A 16,444-nucleotide genomic window follows, 5' to 3' on the forward strand; every position below is an offset into this window, starting at 1 on the left:
TCATTTATTTTTTTTATTTTTTTTAGCTCTAAAGTATAGCAAGTGCAAATGCAATGCCTTTACAAGTGCCAGACTGCTGAGCTGATTTTATTTGCAAAATATCACATTTCCTCAATTATTAAAAAACAACAACAACATAAAAAGTGTTTAAAGATTTGTATTGTTATGAAACATTCTTAAATGAGACATAAAAGGTTGAAGAAGATGGTTTTTCATGGAAGATTGTGAATTTACCTGTTTTTTAGTCTATCTATTGTGAATGAAATACATTGCTGAAAAAATCCTCTCTTTATTATTGCTCCTATTTTCTCTCTTAAAAACCACTTCAGGGAGCCCATAGTTCTAGTCTCCAAGCTTCCAATACTAAAATAGCAGTCTTCACGAATCACACTTTTCCTTTCAAAGCAAGTGTGCTAAATCTTCTGTGGTCTTTTCAGTCTTGTCAATGCAACGATTGCTTTGGTTTGGTGTGAGCAATCATTTACTGGAACTTCATCCGTAAACATGATTATTTATTTACACAACATGTTCTGAATTTTGTAATGAAGAGAAACCCCAGATTACTTAATGTTTTTTCACAATGAATGGTTTTAAATTATAAATACATCGACAGGCTTTTCGCTATATTATGAAAACAGTTATTTAATTTATATTCCCAACATAATGACTAAGATATTCTCTCATCATGGACTGTTAATTGATTTTTTAAGTATGTTCAAAGGTCCAAATTGTTCCAGATTTTTGATATGTAAAAACCCAACTTACTTACAACTTACTGTATACTGTATACGTGAGTATAAACATTTCTGGTGACTTTCACTTTTAATTCTCTACATTTTAATGAAAAAATAAAAATAAAGAAATTACTAACAAAACATAGTAACACATTTGCAAATGTAAACTGCTTGTAAGTTCAAGTTTAGTTCATGTAAGTTTTAATCCGTGTTTATAGACATACAACTTATTTGATATGTTTTTGACAAATATTTTAAATTTTGTAAAATAACTTTGAAGATTTGTTCAGATTTGTAATTTATGCAATTTACTTGTACTTTTGATACTTAACTAAATGTAATCTCAAATTACTTTAATACATTTGCCTCATGATGAGCTCATTTAACTGTTACTTAAGTCAATTACTATAAAGGTATCTTAACTTTTTCGTAAGTGTGCAATACTCGTTTTCCACAGTTTTTTATTTACAAGAATACATTTAGCAGACACGTCTTACACCAAGAGATTATATGCATTGACATACAAGATTGTATTTACAAAATCAACTTAACATGTTACTTTTAAACAGACACATTTTACAAAAAAATTATAATAATGTAATGTCAAAGAAATTGTAAACATCCATTCATGTATTTACTTTGATACACAAAATCCTGACATAATCTGGTTTCTCTCAGAATGGTTTCTCTGGTGCAGGCAGGCAAATCAGTGTAAGTGACTAAATAACTGTTATATTCCTCATTTTTTAAAAATGGATATAAATAACTGAAAGCTTCCAGATATTAACTAAAAAACAGCTTGTTTAAGAGTCTGCACTAAATACCTTTTCAGGTGCACACAACCCACACATGTCTAAACAAGCCACTGCACCAACAATCAGTAGACTGATTGTTGGTTTTTTTTCAGGGGGCAAAGTGTATCAAAATTACAGTATATACTGAATATTCTTTTCTACTGAATATTAAAGGAGCAACATAATTTGAGTGAATATAAATAGCAACAGAAGGTTGCTTGTGTGTATGTGTGTGTGTGTGTGTGTATGTGTGTGTGTGTGTGTGTGTTAAGGGTGCCTTTTGACACACTTGGTGTAAAAGGCTTCCGGGGCAGCAAAGGCTTTCTCCTTCGGAGAGCGGGATATGGTCAGGCTATCACAACAACACATGTGGCTTTTCATGGAGGGACTGCTGGAGGGAGTTTGTGTTTAAGCCTCACCATGACCTGATCTGAATGCCACACTCTGATCTTCCTTTGATGTGAATCTGTTGAAAGTCTGGCAGAATCAGGCATTTAGACACACGTACTTAAGCATGCATACTTTATATCTACCATGTGCTTGTTTATTTCAGAATATTAAATGTAGAAACATAACAGAGCCAGGCCTAGATGAGCATTATAGATTGTTTAAGAGCATCACTTGTGGCTGAAGAACAAAATAATGCTTTACGTCAAGAGATTTCTTCCTAAACTCAGTGTCACAGACTATTTTCATTCATTTGGTTGAATTTCAAAACAACGCATTCTGTTGCAGTACAATTGTAATCAGTGTCAGAAATGACAGAAGTACCACACATTCCATATTCAATCACATTGCTTAGGTGAATTTATGTGCTTCTCTTTTTTAGTTGACATTCCAAAAACTAATCGTATACAAATATAAATACAATCTATGTCTATGTATGTACCAAGGTGTAAGTAGTTTACAAAGGGGCTAAAGGCACCATTAAGGAAATTAGTTTTTTTTCTTTCTGGTTGCAAAGTCTGTCAAGATTGAAAAAAAGATAAAAGGTTTATTGTTATTGAATATTGATGGAGCAATATAATTTTGTGGGAATATAAATAATAGTGGAATGTTGTTTTAATTCAAATTCATTACAAAAAGTGGCAAGGCAGCCTTTTACACCTCACATTTGGTGTTTGAGGGGTTATAGTGATATAGTGCAGATATATGAACAATAGTTAGAGGGCAAAATGTGTCAAAATATACAAATTCTTTTGAGACAATTAAGCAGTTCATAACATCTTGAGTATTATAAATAAATTAATTATTTATTGTGATTGGATCAGTCAGAGCTCACTTTGAACACTGTTCATAACAAATCTACTGTATTCCCCCTACTTCAGAAACAAATATGATTTATAGGGGCCTTTAGCCGCTACCCCAAATACTATACTTTAATTTATTGGATAATTATTGAAAAACCTTTGATTTAATCACCTTGAACCAAACTGAAAATTACAAATAAAGATTTTGTCTAATGTCAGTGATTCTCACTAGCTTCAAAACATTGCAACAACCTATAGACATAGCACACGATGTCCTCATGGATCTGGACAATTGTGCAGTGCATAGTGACAAACAGGTCTTTATAAGGTCCTGTGGTACTTTTTCCTCTCTTAAGTGCTTTAGAGAAAATACAATCAAAAGTTCATTTTACACCATTGGGCCTTTATCCCCATGTACCCTATATCAGCAATAACTGTGCAGTAATTCTAGGGTCAAGTCAAGTGTCACCCTTGAATGATTTCGCCTTCAGGGGGAGGGGGGTACCTCCATTGTGCCCCCCTAGTGTGAAGCAAGAAAATAATAGCAACTTTATTGCTTTTGATTAGTGACCAAGAAGTTGTGCAAAATGGTTTTCTTTGGTTTTCAAATTTGTCAAAATCCTACAACTTTCTGATTATTTCCAGGTTAACGTCTGAAGTCCCACATTTGATGGTCTCAGACCCCACAGCACTTGATAGAGGAGAGTGGCTAGCTGCTAATTAACCAGCGCCATCTTGCGTCGACTTGTGGACTTGATCCTGGGAGCCTATTTTGGTTCTTTTCACTAGAATCGTTCATCGCATAATCTATTCATTTAAATCAGAACATTATATTTTCGGCAGTTTCCTGTGGTTATGATTAATATATTACACAAAAATGGCCCTGAATGTAGAAGACAGCGTTTTAAAAGCAGACCCTACAATGATAACAAACTAACAGTGATCTGCGCGTGAGTCACGATGGGAGCTGTCCAGGTGCTGAAACGCTCTTTTCTGAATAGCCCAACGGGGACAAATGCCCTCTTAGAACAACAACATGGATCCAAACTCCTTGTGATTTTCTTTTAACTGTCCAGTATTTCAGATAAAGCTTACACAATAGGTGTATCTCATTGGACTCTGTATCAAATAATAATAATAAAAATAAAACATCCTAGGAATTGCAGTTAGCCCAGTAGGATGTCGATTATTATTTAATCCCATTAAGATCGTTTAGGATTGGTTCCAAATTATGATAGCAATGCCAATAGTAATTGTGTACACATTCATTTAGGAACGGACGGTGTACGATGGAGACCTTCTAAGTATTCTGCCTTGATCCCGTCACGGTATAAAAAAGAAAGGTAATTCTGACTGTATCTCATAATTCGGACTTCTTTTCTCACAAATGCAAGACATACAAAAGTCGATATAATAAAGTAAAAAATGATATAATCGTAACTATGACTTTGCATTTCACAATTCCGATTTTATTTCTCAAATGCGATTTTAACTCTAGGAATTCTGGCTTACTTTGTATCTCACAATTTGGACATTGAGAATAAAGTCTCAATTTTAAAAAGGTCACAATTGTGAGAAATACCTCTTTATAACTTTTTATTCCGTGGCGGGATCCTACTTACATGTAGTGCTTGAATTATAGAATGTTGAAACTCTAGTCCCCCTATCCAGTCGATGTGTGCCTTGTTGTCAAGCCAAGACTATCAAATTAAACTTAAGGAATTTGGGTCACCTTAGTGAGGTAAAACAGCAAAGACCACTACACATGTGTGAACTAAGGATGTATGTGAGCCCTGGATTTCCTGCATGAGTTTGGTAAATTGATTGCCTACTGCCACCATGTGGATTTTTCCTACAACAACATTCCACACGATCCACATTTAGTGCTAAAACTTTTAAAGAGAAGAGTTTTTGCTTTCAAGGTACGGATGATTGCTGTCCTTATAAACATATAAAACTGCAAAACCCATCATCTTCTTTGGAAACATTCATAATAACTCATAACGTGTTCAGTCTTATAAAGAACAGGTGCTAAAATATGTCAATAAAACATGACGATTTAACACATTGGTGAACTAATGCAAGGACTGCCCTTGATGTCCTCTCTCTCTCCATTCTAAGCACCGGAGCGGCGTGATTTGCGTTGCTGTTGTGTATTGATGCCGTGTCAAACTTGTAAAGTGTTTGTTCGTGACTTGCGTTCTTGAAGTGCCAGAGATGTCGTAATGTTCTCGCCGATGCTTCGGGGAAAATGAGACGAGTTCCACAGCCAATCTGATGTTCTGGAAGAAGGTACATGACTTACCAACCGTGCGTCGTGTGTATGTAGCCTACTATCGAATGAATAGGCGATTCACGCTTTGAGACGCAAGCAAATAAAACATTGCCTCCGGAAAGGTCATAGTGATTCGTGAATGAGGTTTTCTTGGCTGATATTTGTGAGCTGACTTTGGACGAGCGAGCGTCAGCGTGCATCTGAAGCTGCGTGGAGATTTTGAAGACTGTTGCGCACTCGGTGATCTTTCTCAAGGTAAGTGTCTTCCTTGACTTTATGTTAAATGTTCATGATGTGAAATATAAACACTTGGATTATTAATCAACAAACAGGTGATCAACAACAGTCGTGTTTGTCTGTGAATGATATAGCCTATTTGAAGTTATTAATGGGAACATGTTTCATAACTATATGCTATCTCATAAGCTGTTTTCCAATAACCGTTCAACACCCATCATCCATTCGTCATCTGAATTGATAAATCAATGAGCTATTTCTTAATCAATGTTTACATGTGAGCTATATTAATCAGGGCAGTATGTGCACCAGATCTATATTGTGAAGAATCATGTATAGCCCCATTAACGTTGTCATTTCATTTGCCATTTCCATCCTGTAGCCTTTTGAGCAAAACATCCTAATTGTCGTGGGTTCGTTTATTCTGGCCTCATTTGGAGAAAGCATTGTAATGGTGCCTATAGCATGCACTTTCAAAAGGAGGGGGGACGGTTGTTTATTTATTGTTCGATTTAGAAACAAGTGCTTTAATAATTCTATTATTATTTCTATTATTATATTTATTTTAATCTGTTTACCCAAGTGACAACCAACTAATTCACTGCACTATATTGGGTTATGCTATTGTACCTTAAATAAATAATAATAATAACAATTAAAAAAAAAAAAATCAAGAAAAGAAGAGTTATATCAAGATTATAAGCACATCAAGTAATTAATTTGTTCGTTTTTGTCATGATATCACTTTTATATTTCATTTATGACCAACATAAAAGCATTATTTTCTTTTATATTTGAGTTGAGCAATTATATTTTATTGACGTTTAACTGTGCAGGACTTGACTCTTAAATTCAACTCTCTTTCCTCCAGTCTGACTTTTCTTTTCTCTGAGAGTGACAGAGCTCTTTGGATTGAGGACTTGAACACTTGGAGTTATGGCGGCGTCGGCACCATCCTCCTCCTCCTCTGGCGGTGATCCGGATCCCAACTCGACAAATTTACGGCCACCTTCCTCAAGTAGGTCCATCACCGATAAACCGCTATTTCACTCCGGCTATTTGCTTTGTGGCCAACATCATTAATCTTGTCGGTGAGGCAGCAAAACGGCGCTATTCGCAACGCGTCAGGACCAACAAATCACCGCAGCATTGAGCGCGCAGCGGACCTCCCGCGTCAGCCAGCCAGATGAATCGCGTTATCAACATAGGTGATGGCCTTTAAAAACACCTGCTCACAGGCAATTAGTGAAGACAGACGAGCAGCCAACTGTGATCCGCTATTACCGATTTAAATACGTTTATTTAATAGATTTATAATTGTTGTCACATCTAATTGTTGCCATTATTATTATTATTATTATTATTATTATTATTATTATTATTATTATTATTATTATTATTGAACATTTAATGCACTTATTTCAATAGCTTCAATGTTCCATTCAATTGATTTGTGTCGTTTGTGTCCAAAAGAATAAAAAAGAAATAAAGGGGGCTATATGTGCCTGGCTGTAAAAGTGCAATGTGAAATGTAGTAGGCTCTCTAAATCGGTACTAATGGCTCGCTTCTCGCTTCAGTGTGTTTCTGTGCGATGGGGGAGGCACAGAACTGTTTATTAATAGCTTTTACCGCCTGTGAGAATTTCTTTATGACCGGAACAGAAACATGCTTTTCCAAAATTAGTCACGGCATATTGTGACAGTTTCTTCATGTATATTTGTAAGCCGCAGGGCAGATTATGCTCTCTTCATTCCAACCACCCTTTTTTTCTTTATTTCTTATTTTTATGTAGGCCTATTTTTGATTAGGCTATGTATTTATTTTATTCTTCAAAACGAAAACGACATAGGCTAGATCATTCAGTGTCCGAGTTTGACAGTCTTTTCAAAACCATAATACAATAATACAATCATAAATAGGCAACACATATTTTTTGGGGTATTTGTGGAGATTTGATTTAGAAATAGGCCTATTGCAGGTTGACTATATTTTTACGGCTATAATATTTCAAATACATGCTTCTGTCTTTTAATGCTAAATACCCACACATAATGCAATATATATAGCCTATATTTTATATAAATTATATATAAATTATATATATATATATATATATATATATATATATATATATATATATATATATATATATATATATATAATTTTTATTTTATTGTTTTTATTTTATTTACATCACATCCTAATATAGGTTCAAAATTACGGTTGAAATAGGAATTTATAGACCTATTAATAATTATTTTGGCAGGAAAAAAATATAAGGCCTTGAATAAAACGATTGAATCCACCTGAGATGAATGGAGAAAAAGTCATTTGGAGAAGAATGGAAAGGCATTGGCTGAACGGTCGCTGGGAGACCGTGCCGGGGATGAGGTCTGCACCAACAGAGATAATGACTTGGTAAATGGTGCTGAACTCGTAATGGCGCTGCTGAGTATTTGGGCAGCTGGGGCGGGGTACTGTGGGGATCCAAATGGAACCTCTTGTCCACCCGCATTAATTCTAAATTCTATTCAGCTGCATGCACTCATTTTTATAATAGTAGCAGAAAGGATGACGTATTTACCACTTGAGCCAATTTTAAGAGCGCTGGCTTCACTTATTAGCCCCCTTTACACCTTGCATTAAAATGAGTTTCTTAACTGGATGATATCTGTACATTTTCTTTTCTTCTTCTTCCTCTTCTTCTTTTTCTTTTGTATTTTGTGTGTAGGCGGGGCAATAAATATAATTTTATTTTGCCAAATGTTCGCCATTTTCTCCCAATAGACTACGACTGGAGTGGAGTCGCCCATGGATGTACGAAAAAACTTGGAATGAAGATCTGCGGTGAGTTTTCAAATCACCTGGTTTCTGTACATCTGGCTTGAACAATACTAAATTACTAAAACACTTTTCGAAGGAAAATATTTCGCCTGATATTTCTGCTGCAATGATGACAAAGCTTGTTTACAAAATGTATTAACAGAAACGATGGATGCCAATACATAAATTAATTAATCATGAGTAATTCTGTGATTTCAGAACTTTCACGACCTATGAATGCTTCAGTAAAACCACTGTTAATGTCAGTTTACATGCTGTGCATCCGAGTTTTATTTTTTGCGTTTATATATATATATATATATATATATATATATATATATATATATATATATATATATATATATATATATATATAGGCTATATCATTATTATTATAGCAAGTTAGATTGTTTTAATAGGCTATATCTTATTAACTTATTTTGAATAATTGTAAGTCATCCTGAGGCCTCTTTGGAAGTCTACTGAGGCCCCCTATGGGCCCCGGTCTCCTGGTTGATAGCCATGCAATGTTCCAAACGGGTGAAAAATCGTATGCAGCACAGTTAATTACTTTTTGATGAGCATATGTATTTTAGCGCCCCCTTCCGGTGGTTGCCGCTAATATAAACTAATTGACTGTCGAAACAAGCAATTATACATAAAGTGCCTTTGACTGGAGCAGGAGACTGTAAATGCCTTTCTTTTTTGGCTCGAGGGGAGTGTAGGCCTATGTCTATACTGCAGCTATACGCAGCAGGCCAAATAAATTCCAAAGAAATTAAAATGTTTGAATATTAGAGAATTTGCTGCTTGTTTCCTAAATCTGACCTCGTGATTTAAATAAAATTACAAGTAAAAGGTAAGATTACTATATTGAAACAATAGCTTTACAATTATTCTTTTGTCCCGCATATTTACAATAAAGCGAGCAAATAGGTGAGCAGATAAATGGATATAATTACTTGCGATGCGGCCACCGTATCCCGAGAGAATCGGTCACTAGACATCCATTCAATTACAATCCGTCAAGCCTCTGTTTTGCAGAGATAATACAAGTGGCTTTTACATTATGCAGTAGTGCTTGTGGACAGATCTAAATTTAGATTGTGGTCATTGATGAGAAATCTGTTTTTGGTTGTATTTGATAGATGGAGACATATAGGCCTAGACTAAACGTAAGTCGTCCAATTTATATTGTTGTCATTGATCATATTTATTGTAACTTATTCTACGAAGTAAAAAAGTTAAAGCCATCAGGAACGATTTAAATGGAATATCAGGTTATTTAAAATAGTTCTTAGCTACTTGAAATCTGTCTACCAATGCGTTATCATCGCTTGAATTATCCCGGCGAGGAAGGATAACATGATGAAAAATATGTTCATATAAGAATCGAGAGAGCTCAATGTTGTCTCGATGCAGAATTTTTCTCTCATTATTGAATAGCATATATGCTACCTTAATACTCTTTCATGTACCTATTCATAAATTCTGCAATGAGACAGATCACTGTTGGCGTGTGAAGAGGGATAGTATTTGGTTCACCTAAATGAAACGGCTTTTATTGACGGTTATGATATGCAATGCAATCCCTAACGTCATCAGTTTAGTCTGTGAAATCTCCCCACGGGGATGAGCACGAGCACAGCATCAGCACCGCGTCCTCGTGCGCGCTCATCTCAGTCTATGTGAGCATCGACATTTACTGCGCCTTTAAATGACTATTATTGACCCTTAGTACTGAACACTGATGCCATTGGTGGTGACCTCCCCCTAGATAACATGTGCCCATAAATACACTGACTCGTACAGTATACGGACATCACCACAGTTCCGAAATGAAGTTTAAAGACATTTGAGTTATATTTGCTGCAGTGTTTGGAAATGGAGTCCCCTCATTTCAGTCCTCTTCTCTTTGTAATAAAATAGGATTTTTGCAGAAGAACAATAACGTTGAGGACAAAAGCCGAATAGTCGGCTTTTTTAACGATCAACAGCCCTCCAAAAACATTTTATCACGGGACAACGAGCGAGACTCAAGCTTCAGACGCACAGAGACGGACTTCTCCAATCAATATGCAAGAGGTAAGTGAAGAAATCTTCCTTCCCCAGTGTTCATATGGCTTATAATCACCTTTGTCTGCAGATAACTTAATACAAAAGATTACAAAAATAGATATAAAAAATAAAAAATAAAAAAATATTCATCTTATTTACATATCTTATTTTTGCCGTGCTTTTCGTTTTGGGGGGCTGAAATGTATTCATATTTTGATACTTTTTGCGTTAATTTTATTGAAAGAGCTATTTTCCAGTTATTCCAGAATTTGACATCATACTATAATAGCACAGCCCAATTGAATAGTTTAAATAGCCTAATTTAGGGGCTAAATTATTTAAATTGTACAATCATATTTTTATCATAGTAACATAAAATAAAATTAGCCATTACTTTTACACCATCATTTTCACTTGAATTTGTTTGTGTATTATAGTGTACTTCGTTTCATATACAGTTAATTGTGTGCAAAATAAATACATAAACAAATTAACAAACAAACAAACAAAAAAAAAATATTCTTAAATAAAAGAAACCCCCCATAAAATGACATACATACGTAGCCTATATAATAAGGTTTATCATTCTACATATTTTGGACAGATTTTGTGTTCCATTGAAAAGTGGGTTTATAAAGCACAACATTGTCTAAATGCAACAACATTGTTTATTTTAGTATCTATTGCTTTAGTTCAGATTGAAATGGTATGTAATCCAGATCAGCATAGTCATCTCTCCATAATAATGTATTATATTATGCTATAGCATTTTGTGGAAGCTACAGTAAAGTTTATGTTCCATTTAAACATTTTCTGTTGAGTCCAGATGTGACATTGTGTCCAAATGCATGTTCTCCTGGCTGTGGTGATAGTGTATTTATTTCTTTATTTGTAAAATATCAGTTTAAATATATTAAACTTTTTTAGTTTAAAAATGGTTTTGCATGACATTTGAGTAATATTATTAAAATAAAAATATTATGATTTTATATATATACACACACACAACAATCAGCCACAACATTCAGAACTGCCCCTCACTGGATGTTTTTTGTTTTTGGCACCATTCTGAGTAAATTCTAGAGACTGCTATGTGTGAAAATCCCAGGAGATCAGCAGTTACAGAAATACTCAAACCAGCCCGTCTGGCACCAACAATCATGCCACGGTCCAAATCACTGATATCAAAATGTTTCCCCATTCTGATGGTTGATGTGAACATCAACTGAAGCTCCTGACCTGCATCTGCATGATTTTGTGCACTGCACTGCTGCCACATGATTGGCTGATTAGATAATCGCATGGATGTTAGCTGGTGCCAGACGGGCTGGTTTAAGGATTTCTGTAACTGCTGCACTTCTTAATTTCTGTAAATTGTAAAACTTTCAATGCGTGTCTCCAGGTACAATTCCCTGCAGTTTCAGGGTGAAATGAACGCTAGAGGCACTACAACAACTGTGTTTTATTCACTTTTACTCAAATCATGACTTTAATGGCTGATTATGACTTTATAAATACTTATTTTTCTCTCTATTACTCAGAACCTGCTATTTTATGATATCCACACACTTTTACTCTGATGCATCTTTTGAAAAATGATTCATTTTAATGCTTGTATTACAGACCCACCTACATATATACACTTATTCCAGCATGGTTACCTTGTGTAGTAGCTCACCTGATAGGGCGTTGTATTTGAAGTTAGATATCCACGGTTCAAGACCAGCCATGAACTCAAGCTGACATATGACATTACAGAGTCATAGAAGTGGCATGAAAATATGTGGTTGATTTAGAAATTGTGATTTTTAATTTTGCTTCTGCATTCTAAAACACTAATGGTTAGATTTAGATACTGGTAAGGATAAGGTATTTTTTAACTTCTCAAATATATTTTAAAACACTCTTGGTTAGGTTCAGGCAAAAAGTTTCACATTAGGAAGGTATGTTTTAAAAAACCTTCATCTAATGTTCACCTCAAGACGTCCTCTGAATATGAGACCATTTACTTGCTTTTGGCGCCGCCAGCTGGACATTTCACTGGCAACCTGCAGCCAAACACGACAGCATGTTCATTTTGAGTTGCAAAAATGTTGTCATATTCACATAGAACTCAATTGCACATTTCTCTGTGTAAACAATTTGGTGACAGATCTACTTCCTGCCAAAAATGGAGAGGAGAGTACAATCCAGTTCCTGCTTGAAGTGGTGGACATCCTCACTAACTATGTGCGAAAGACCTTTGACAGATCCACCAAAGTGCTGGACTTCCATCATCCACACCAGCTGCTGGAGGGAATGGAGGGGTTCAACCTCGAGCTGTGTGATCAGCCAGAGAGCCTGGAGCAGATTCTAGTGGACTGCAGAGACACACTCAAATACGGAGTCCGGACAGGTGATAGAGACCTACACCTCTTCTACTGCTGTGCAAGTAACAATCTATGAGAAAGCTTTCAACAATTTGATGAGTGTTTCAAGAACACTGTTGTCATATGCAAATAAAAAAATGGAGGTGGTATGTTTTTCCATTCATTTCTCCCATAGGGATTTCATAAAATCCTTCATAAAACAGTTGTGAGCCATGAACCAATCCAACCAGCTCAGAGTTCAATCACAACATGAAAAACTTTTATCTGAAGCGGGAAAGTATTTGAAAATCGGATAAACATAATCGGATTAAAAACGATGTAAAAATATTTAAAAGTATCTGATGATATGTATAGAAACATTTCCCATTATATTGAAAATCTTTTTCACAAATGATGGGTGTTGATATGGATTCAGCTGATGAGCACAGAGGACAGGGAAAATACAATGCTAAATCCTAAATGTCTGAATAAATCTTATTTCCTCTTTTTCTATATCCCTACAGGACATCCCAGGTTTTTTAACCAGTTGTCTTCCGGCCTAGACATCATTGGTTTAGCTGGAGAGTGGCTGACGTCTACTGCAAATACTAACATGTGAGTTCCACCATTCTTGCTCTAGATTTCTTATTTTTAGGGAGTTCATGAACATTACCATAATAAGACCTTATCTGCATATCAAAGACAGGTCAATGTCCAAGAAAAAAAACAGCCACATTTTCAATAAAATCCTGAGTCTGCCAGTTCATAATAACACATGTTAGCTCTCAACAGAAAAGCTCCAGTGAGATATGACAGAGTGTTTTGAGACCGCAGATGCTCACATAGCCAGAATGTAGTGTAACACCTCATTGGTCAAGGCTAATTTACAGCCACATGCTGAGGCACACCGCCAGCTGTGACTCTTACACAGTCTACGCCTCTACCCCTATCCATCCATTCAACTGCCCATCATAAAGCAGACTGGTGTCTGTGAGGAATATTTAAATGTAGTGTTCAAAAACAGCTAAAATAATAGAGGTTCTCAAAATATAGAAAGATATGAATTTGTGTTTTTCCATGATTCTAGGGGGTTGTGAGTGGTTGCTTTCTGGTCCAATTTAAAAGAGTCCACCCCTAAGTCTTTATGATTTTCTAGTCCAGAAATTTGGCTTGGTTCCCTACTTTAATGTAAGTCTACGGTATTTTTTCCTCCCATTTATCATCCGCCTGGTGAATATTGTACGTTTTATTGCTTAGAAAATTAATTGTTCCTTTCCTCAAAAAGCTGCATGATTTAGCATTAATGTCTGTAGCAAAAATGGTGTGGGACTAAGTTATGCTCAAAGTTTTTTTTAAGTAGGTTTAGCTTTTTTTTTTTTATATCTAAACCTTATTGTGAGCGATAGTAGTAGTTATTCTTGCCTTAGCAAGCACACCCAATTAAAGTTTTCCATGTGGCAACTAGTTTTGAATGGAATCTGAATACAAAGCAATTAGTTACTGTAATCTAATTACTTATAAGTCAAAAAGTGTAAAAGTGTATTAGAGTAACACATTTGTGTAATCAGATTATTACTGACTTTCATTTCATTTAAAGCTTTTCAGTGCATTACTTGGGTTACACAAAACAACGCTATGTAGAATACACATGAATTATGAATTATGTTCATATGTACGTCTGCTTGCATTTCTGTGACAGTTGAAGAGTCACTAACGAGTCATTAAGAGGTTGAAAAGTGTGGTGCTGAGTGTAAGACTTGAGTTCATTGGAACAATGAACAAGGAGGATATATAGACATTTTAAATGAGTTGAATTGAATTAGTAATGTGATTACTTTTCACATGAAGTAATGGGTAGTGTAATTTGATTACATGTTTAGAGAGATCATTTGTAATTTGTAGTGGATTACCTTTGGAGTAATTTACCCACCACTGGTAATTTAATGGCAAATATAAGAAGTAGAGGAAGTATAATTCTGCTATGTAAATACAGTATATTTATGGGTCAGTTGGGTTCATTTTTTTTATATATTTTTGTACAACAGTGAACTTCCTGGTCTTGTTTGACTTATGGGGGCCAGGGATTTTATGATATCTTTCTCTGGTGAAATGTTGTTTATTATGAAGTACTGTAGTACAGTGAGCATTTACAGAAGTCTGTCACGAACCCCACTCCCTCGCTCCGCCCCCTCGAGCTTCCACGCTCGTTCCGCCCCCTCGAGCTCGCACGCTCGTTTTGCTCCCTCGAGCTTCCACGCTCGTTTTGCTCCTACGAGCTCTCATGCTTGTAGCAGGTCTCCCTCGTCGGGCTCACATGCCCGCTCCCAATGGCCAGAACATTATGACCACCTGCACTCATCTCAATCACCCCTTTATTCGTTTCACCTGCACTCATCTCATCACCTTTCATTGTTTACACCTGCACCTTCCCCTATAAATAACACAGCACATCCGTTTCACGGGTGTTGGTTATTGTATTTAGTTTCCCGTGTCTTTGCCCCCGCTAGTCTCGTCTAGTTTTGATCCCCTCTTGAACTCCTCTTGATTACCCCCTTAGCTTGCCAGCTCCTCGTTCCCCTAGTACCCCTGTCTACTCCCTTTGTTAGTTTACCCGCCTCTCGATCCTGTTTACCCCGGCTTTGACCCTCGCTCCCCTCGACTACTCTCCCGGATTTGCCCCCTTTACTCTCTTTGATTCCCCGGCTTTTGACCCTACGCTTCCCTCGACAACTCTTCACTGGATTTGCCCGTTTGTACAAGCAGTTTTTGACTTACATTGTGACTGTCTCATCTTGTGTGTGTGTGTCCGGGTTACAGAATAACCAACCTCACCGAAGACAGTCACAATGCATCACGCGGAGAATTCGCGCAGCTCACTAGAGCGGATGTTTTCAGCGCACTCTCCCCAAGGATCTACCAGTGGGAGTCATGATCGCGCGCTCACAGCCCAGGGCCAGCAGGTACGTGCGATTTTTGATTTTTGTCACCCTGCTTCACCTGTGTCTGCCCCTGAGCCCGTTTATGCTTCCCATGCATATTTGAGCGCCGTGAACTCTCCACCCCCGGAGAGGTTTTTTGGCTCTTCGGACGCTGACCAAGGGGTTTTTATGCGAGGCAGCGGTTGTGTAACTCATAACCCCGCCCTCGACATTAAGGTGCCAGCGGCCCGACTCTTGGGGTTGCGTCAGGGGAGTCAACCCTTGGAGGTTTTTGTTATGGATTTTTGTGCCCTGGCGTACCAGGTGAATTTTGATGAGGTGGCTCTGAAAGACATTTTTCAATGTGGACTGAATGAGCCAACCTCATCATTCATGCCAGGTGGTCGCTACTCTCTCAACCTGGCTCAGTTTATTGACCTCGCCCTACTGTACGCTGGTTCCTCGTTTACTGTGGGGGAGGCAGAAACTGAACCAGCGTTCCATACCACGGCCCCCGTCTTGAAGCCTACCACGGCCCCCGTCTTGAAGCCTACCATGGCCCCAGTCCCGAGGCCTGTCACGGCCCAGTCCCGAAGCCTGTCACGGCCCCAGTCCCGAAGCCTGTCACGGCCCTAGTCCCGAAGCCTGTCACGGCCCTCGTCCCGAAGCCTGTCACTGCCCACATCCCAAAGCCTGTCACGGCCCTCGTCCCGAAGCCTGTCATGGCCCTCGTCCCGAAGCCTGACACGGCCCTAGCCCCGAAGCCTGACATGGCCCCAGCCCCGAAGCCTTACACGGCCCCAGCCCCGAGGCCTGTCACGGCCCCAGTCCCGAAGCTTGACACGGCCCCAGTCCCGAAGCCTGACACGGCCCCAGTCCCGAGGCCTGTCACAGCCCCAGTCCCGAAGCCTGACACAGCCCCAGTCCCGAAGCCTGTCACGGCCCCAGTCCCGAAGCCTGGCACGGCCAGCGAGTCAACGCCCATGCCCGCCACGGCCAGAGAGTC

General features: G+C 37.6%; 1 protein-coding gene across 2 annotated transcripts in view; it reads left to right on the plus strand.

Annotated features, from left to right (window-relative positions):
- Positions 1–5,057: 5,057 nt before the first annotated feature.
- Positions 5,058–16,444, plus strand: part of gad1a (glutamate decarboxylase 1a) — a 36,564-nt gene continuing 25,177 nt past the window's right edge. Inside the window, exons 1-6 of one of the 2 annotated variants that reach the window (XM_052147836.1) lie at positions 5,058–5,308; positions 6,162–6,308; positions 8,079–8,138; positions 10,044–10,199; positions 12,325–12,567; positions 13,045–13,135. In XM_052147836.1, coding sequence (XP_052003796.1) covers positions 6,227–6,308; positions 8,079–8,138; positions 10,044–10,199; positions 12,325–12,567; positions 13,045–13,135 — 632 coding nt within the window. In that variant the 5' untranslated portion in view covers positions 5,058–5,308; positions 6,162–6,226. The remainder of the gene's footprint in view (positions 5,309–6,161; positions 6,309–8,078; positions 8,139–10,043; positions 10,200–12,324; positions 12,568–13,044; positions 13,136–16,444) is intronic. The other variant, XM_052147837.1, reaches the window with a different exon arrangement.

Source organism: Xyrauchen texanus, chromosome 18 (assembly GCF_025860055.1).
Source record: "Xyrauchen texanus isolate HMW12.3.18 chromosome 18, RBS_HiC_50CHRs, whole genome shotgun sequence".
NCBI lineage: Eukaryota > Metazoa > Chordata > Actinopteri > Cypriniformes > Catostomidae > Xyrauchen > Xyrauchen texanus.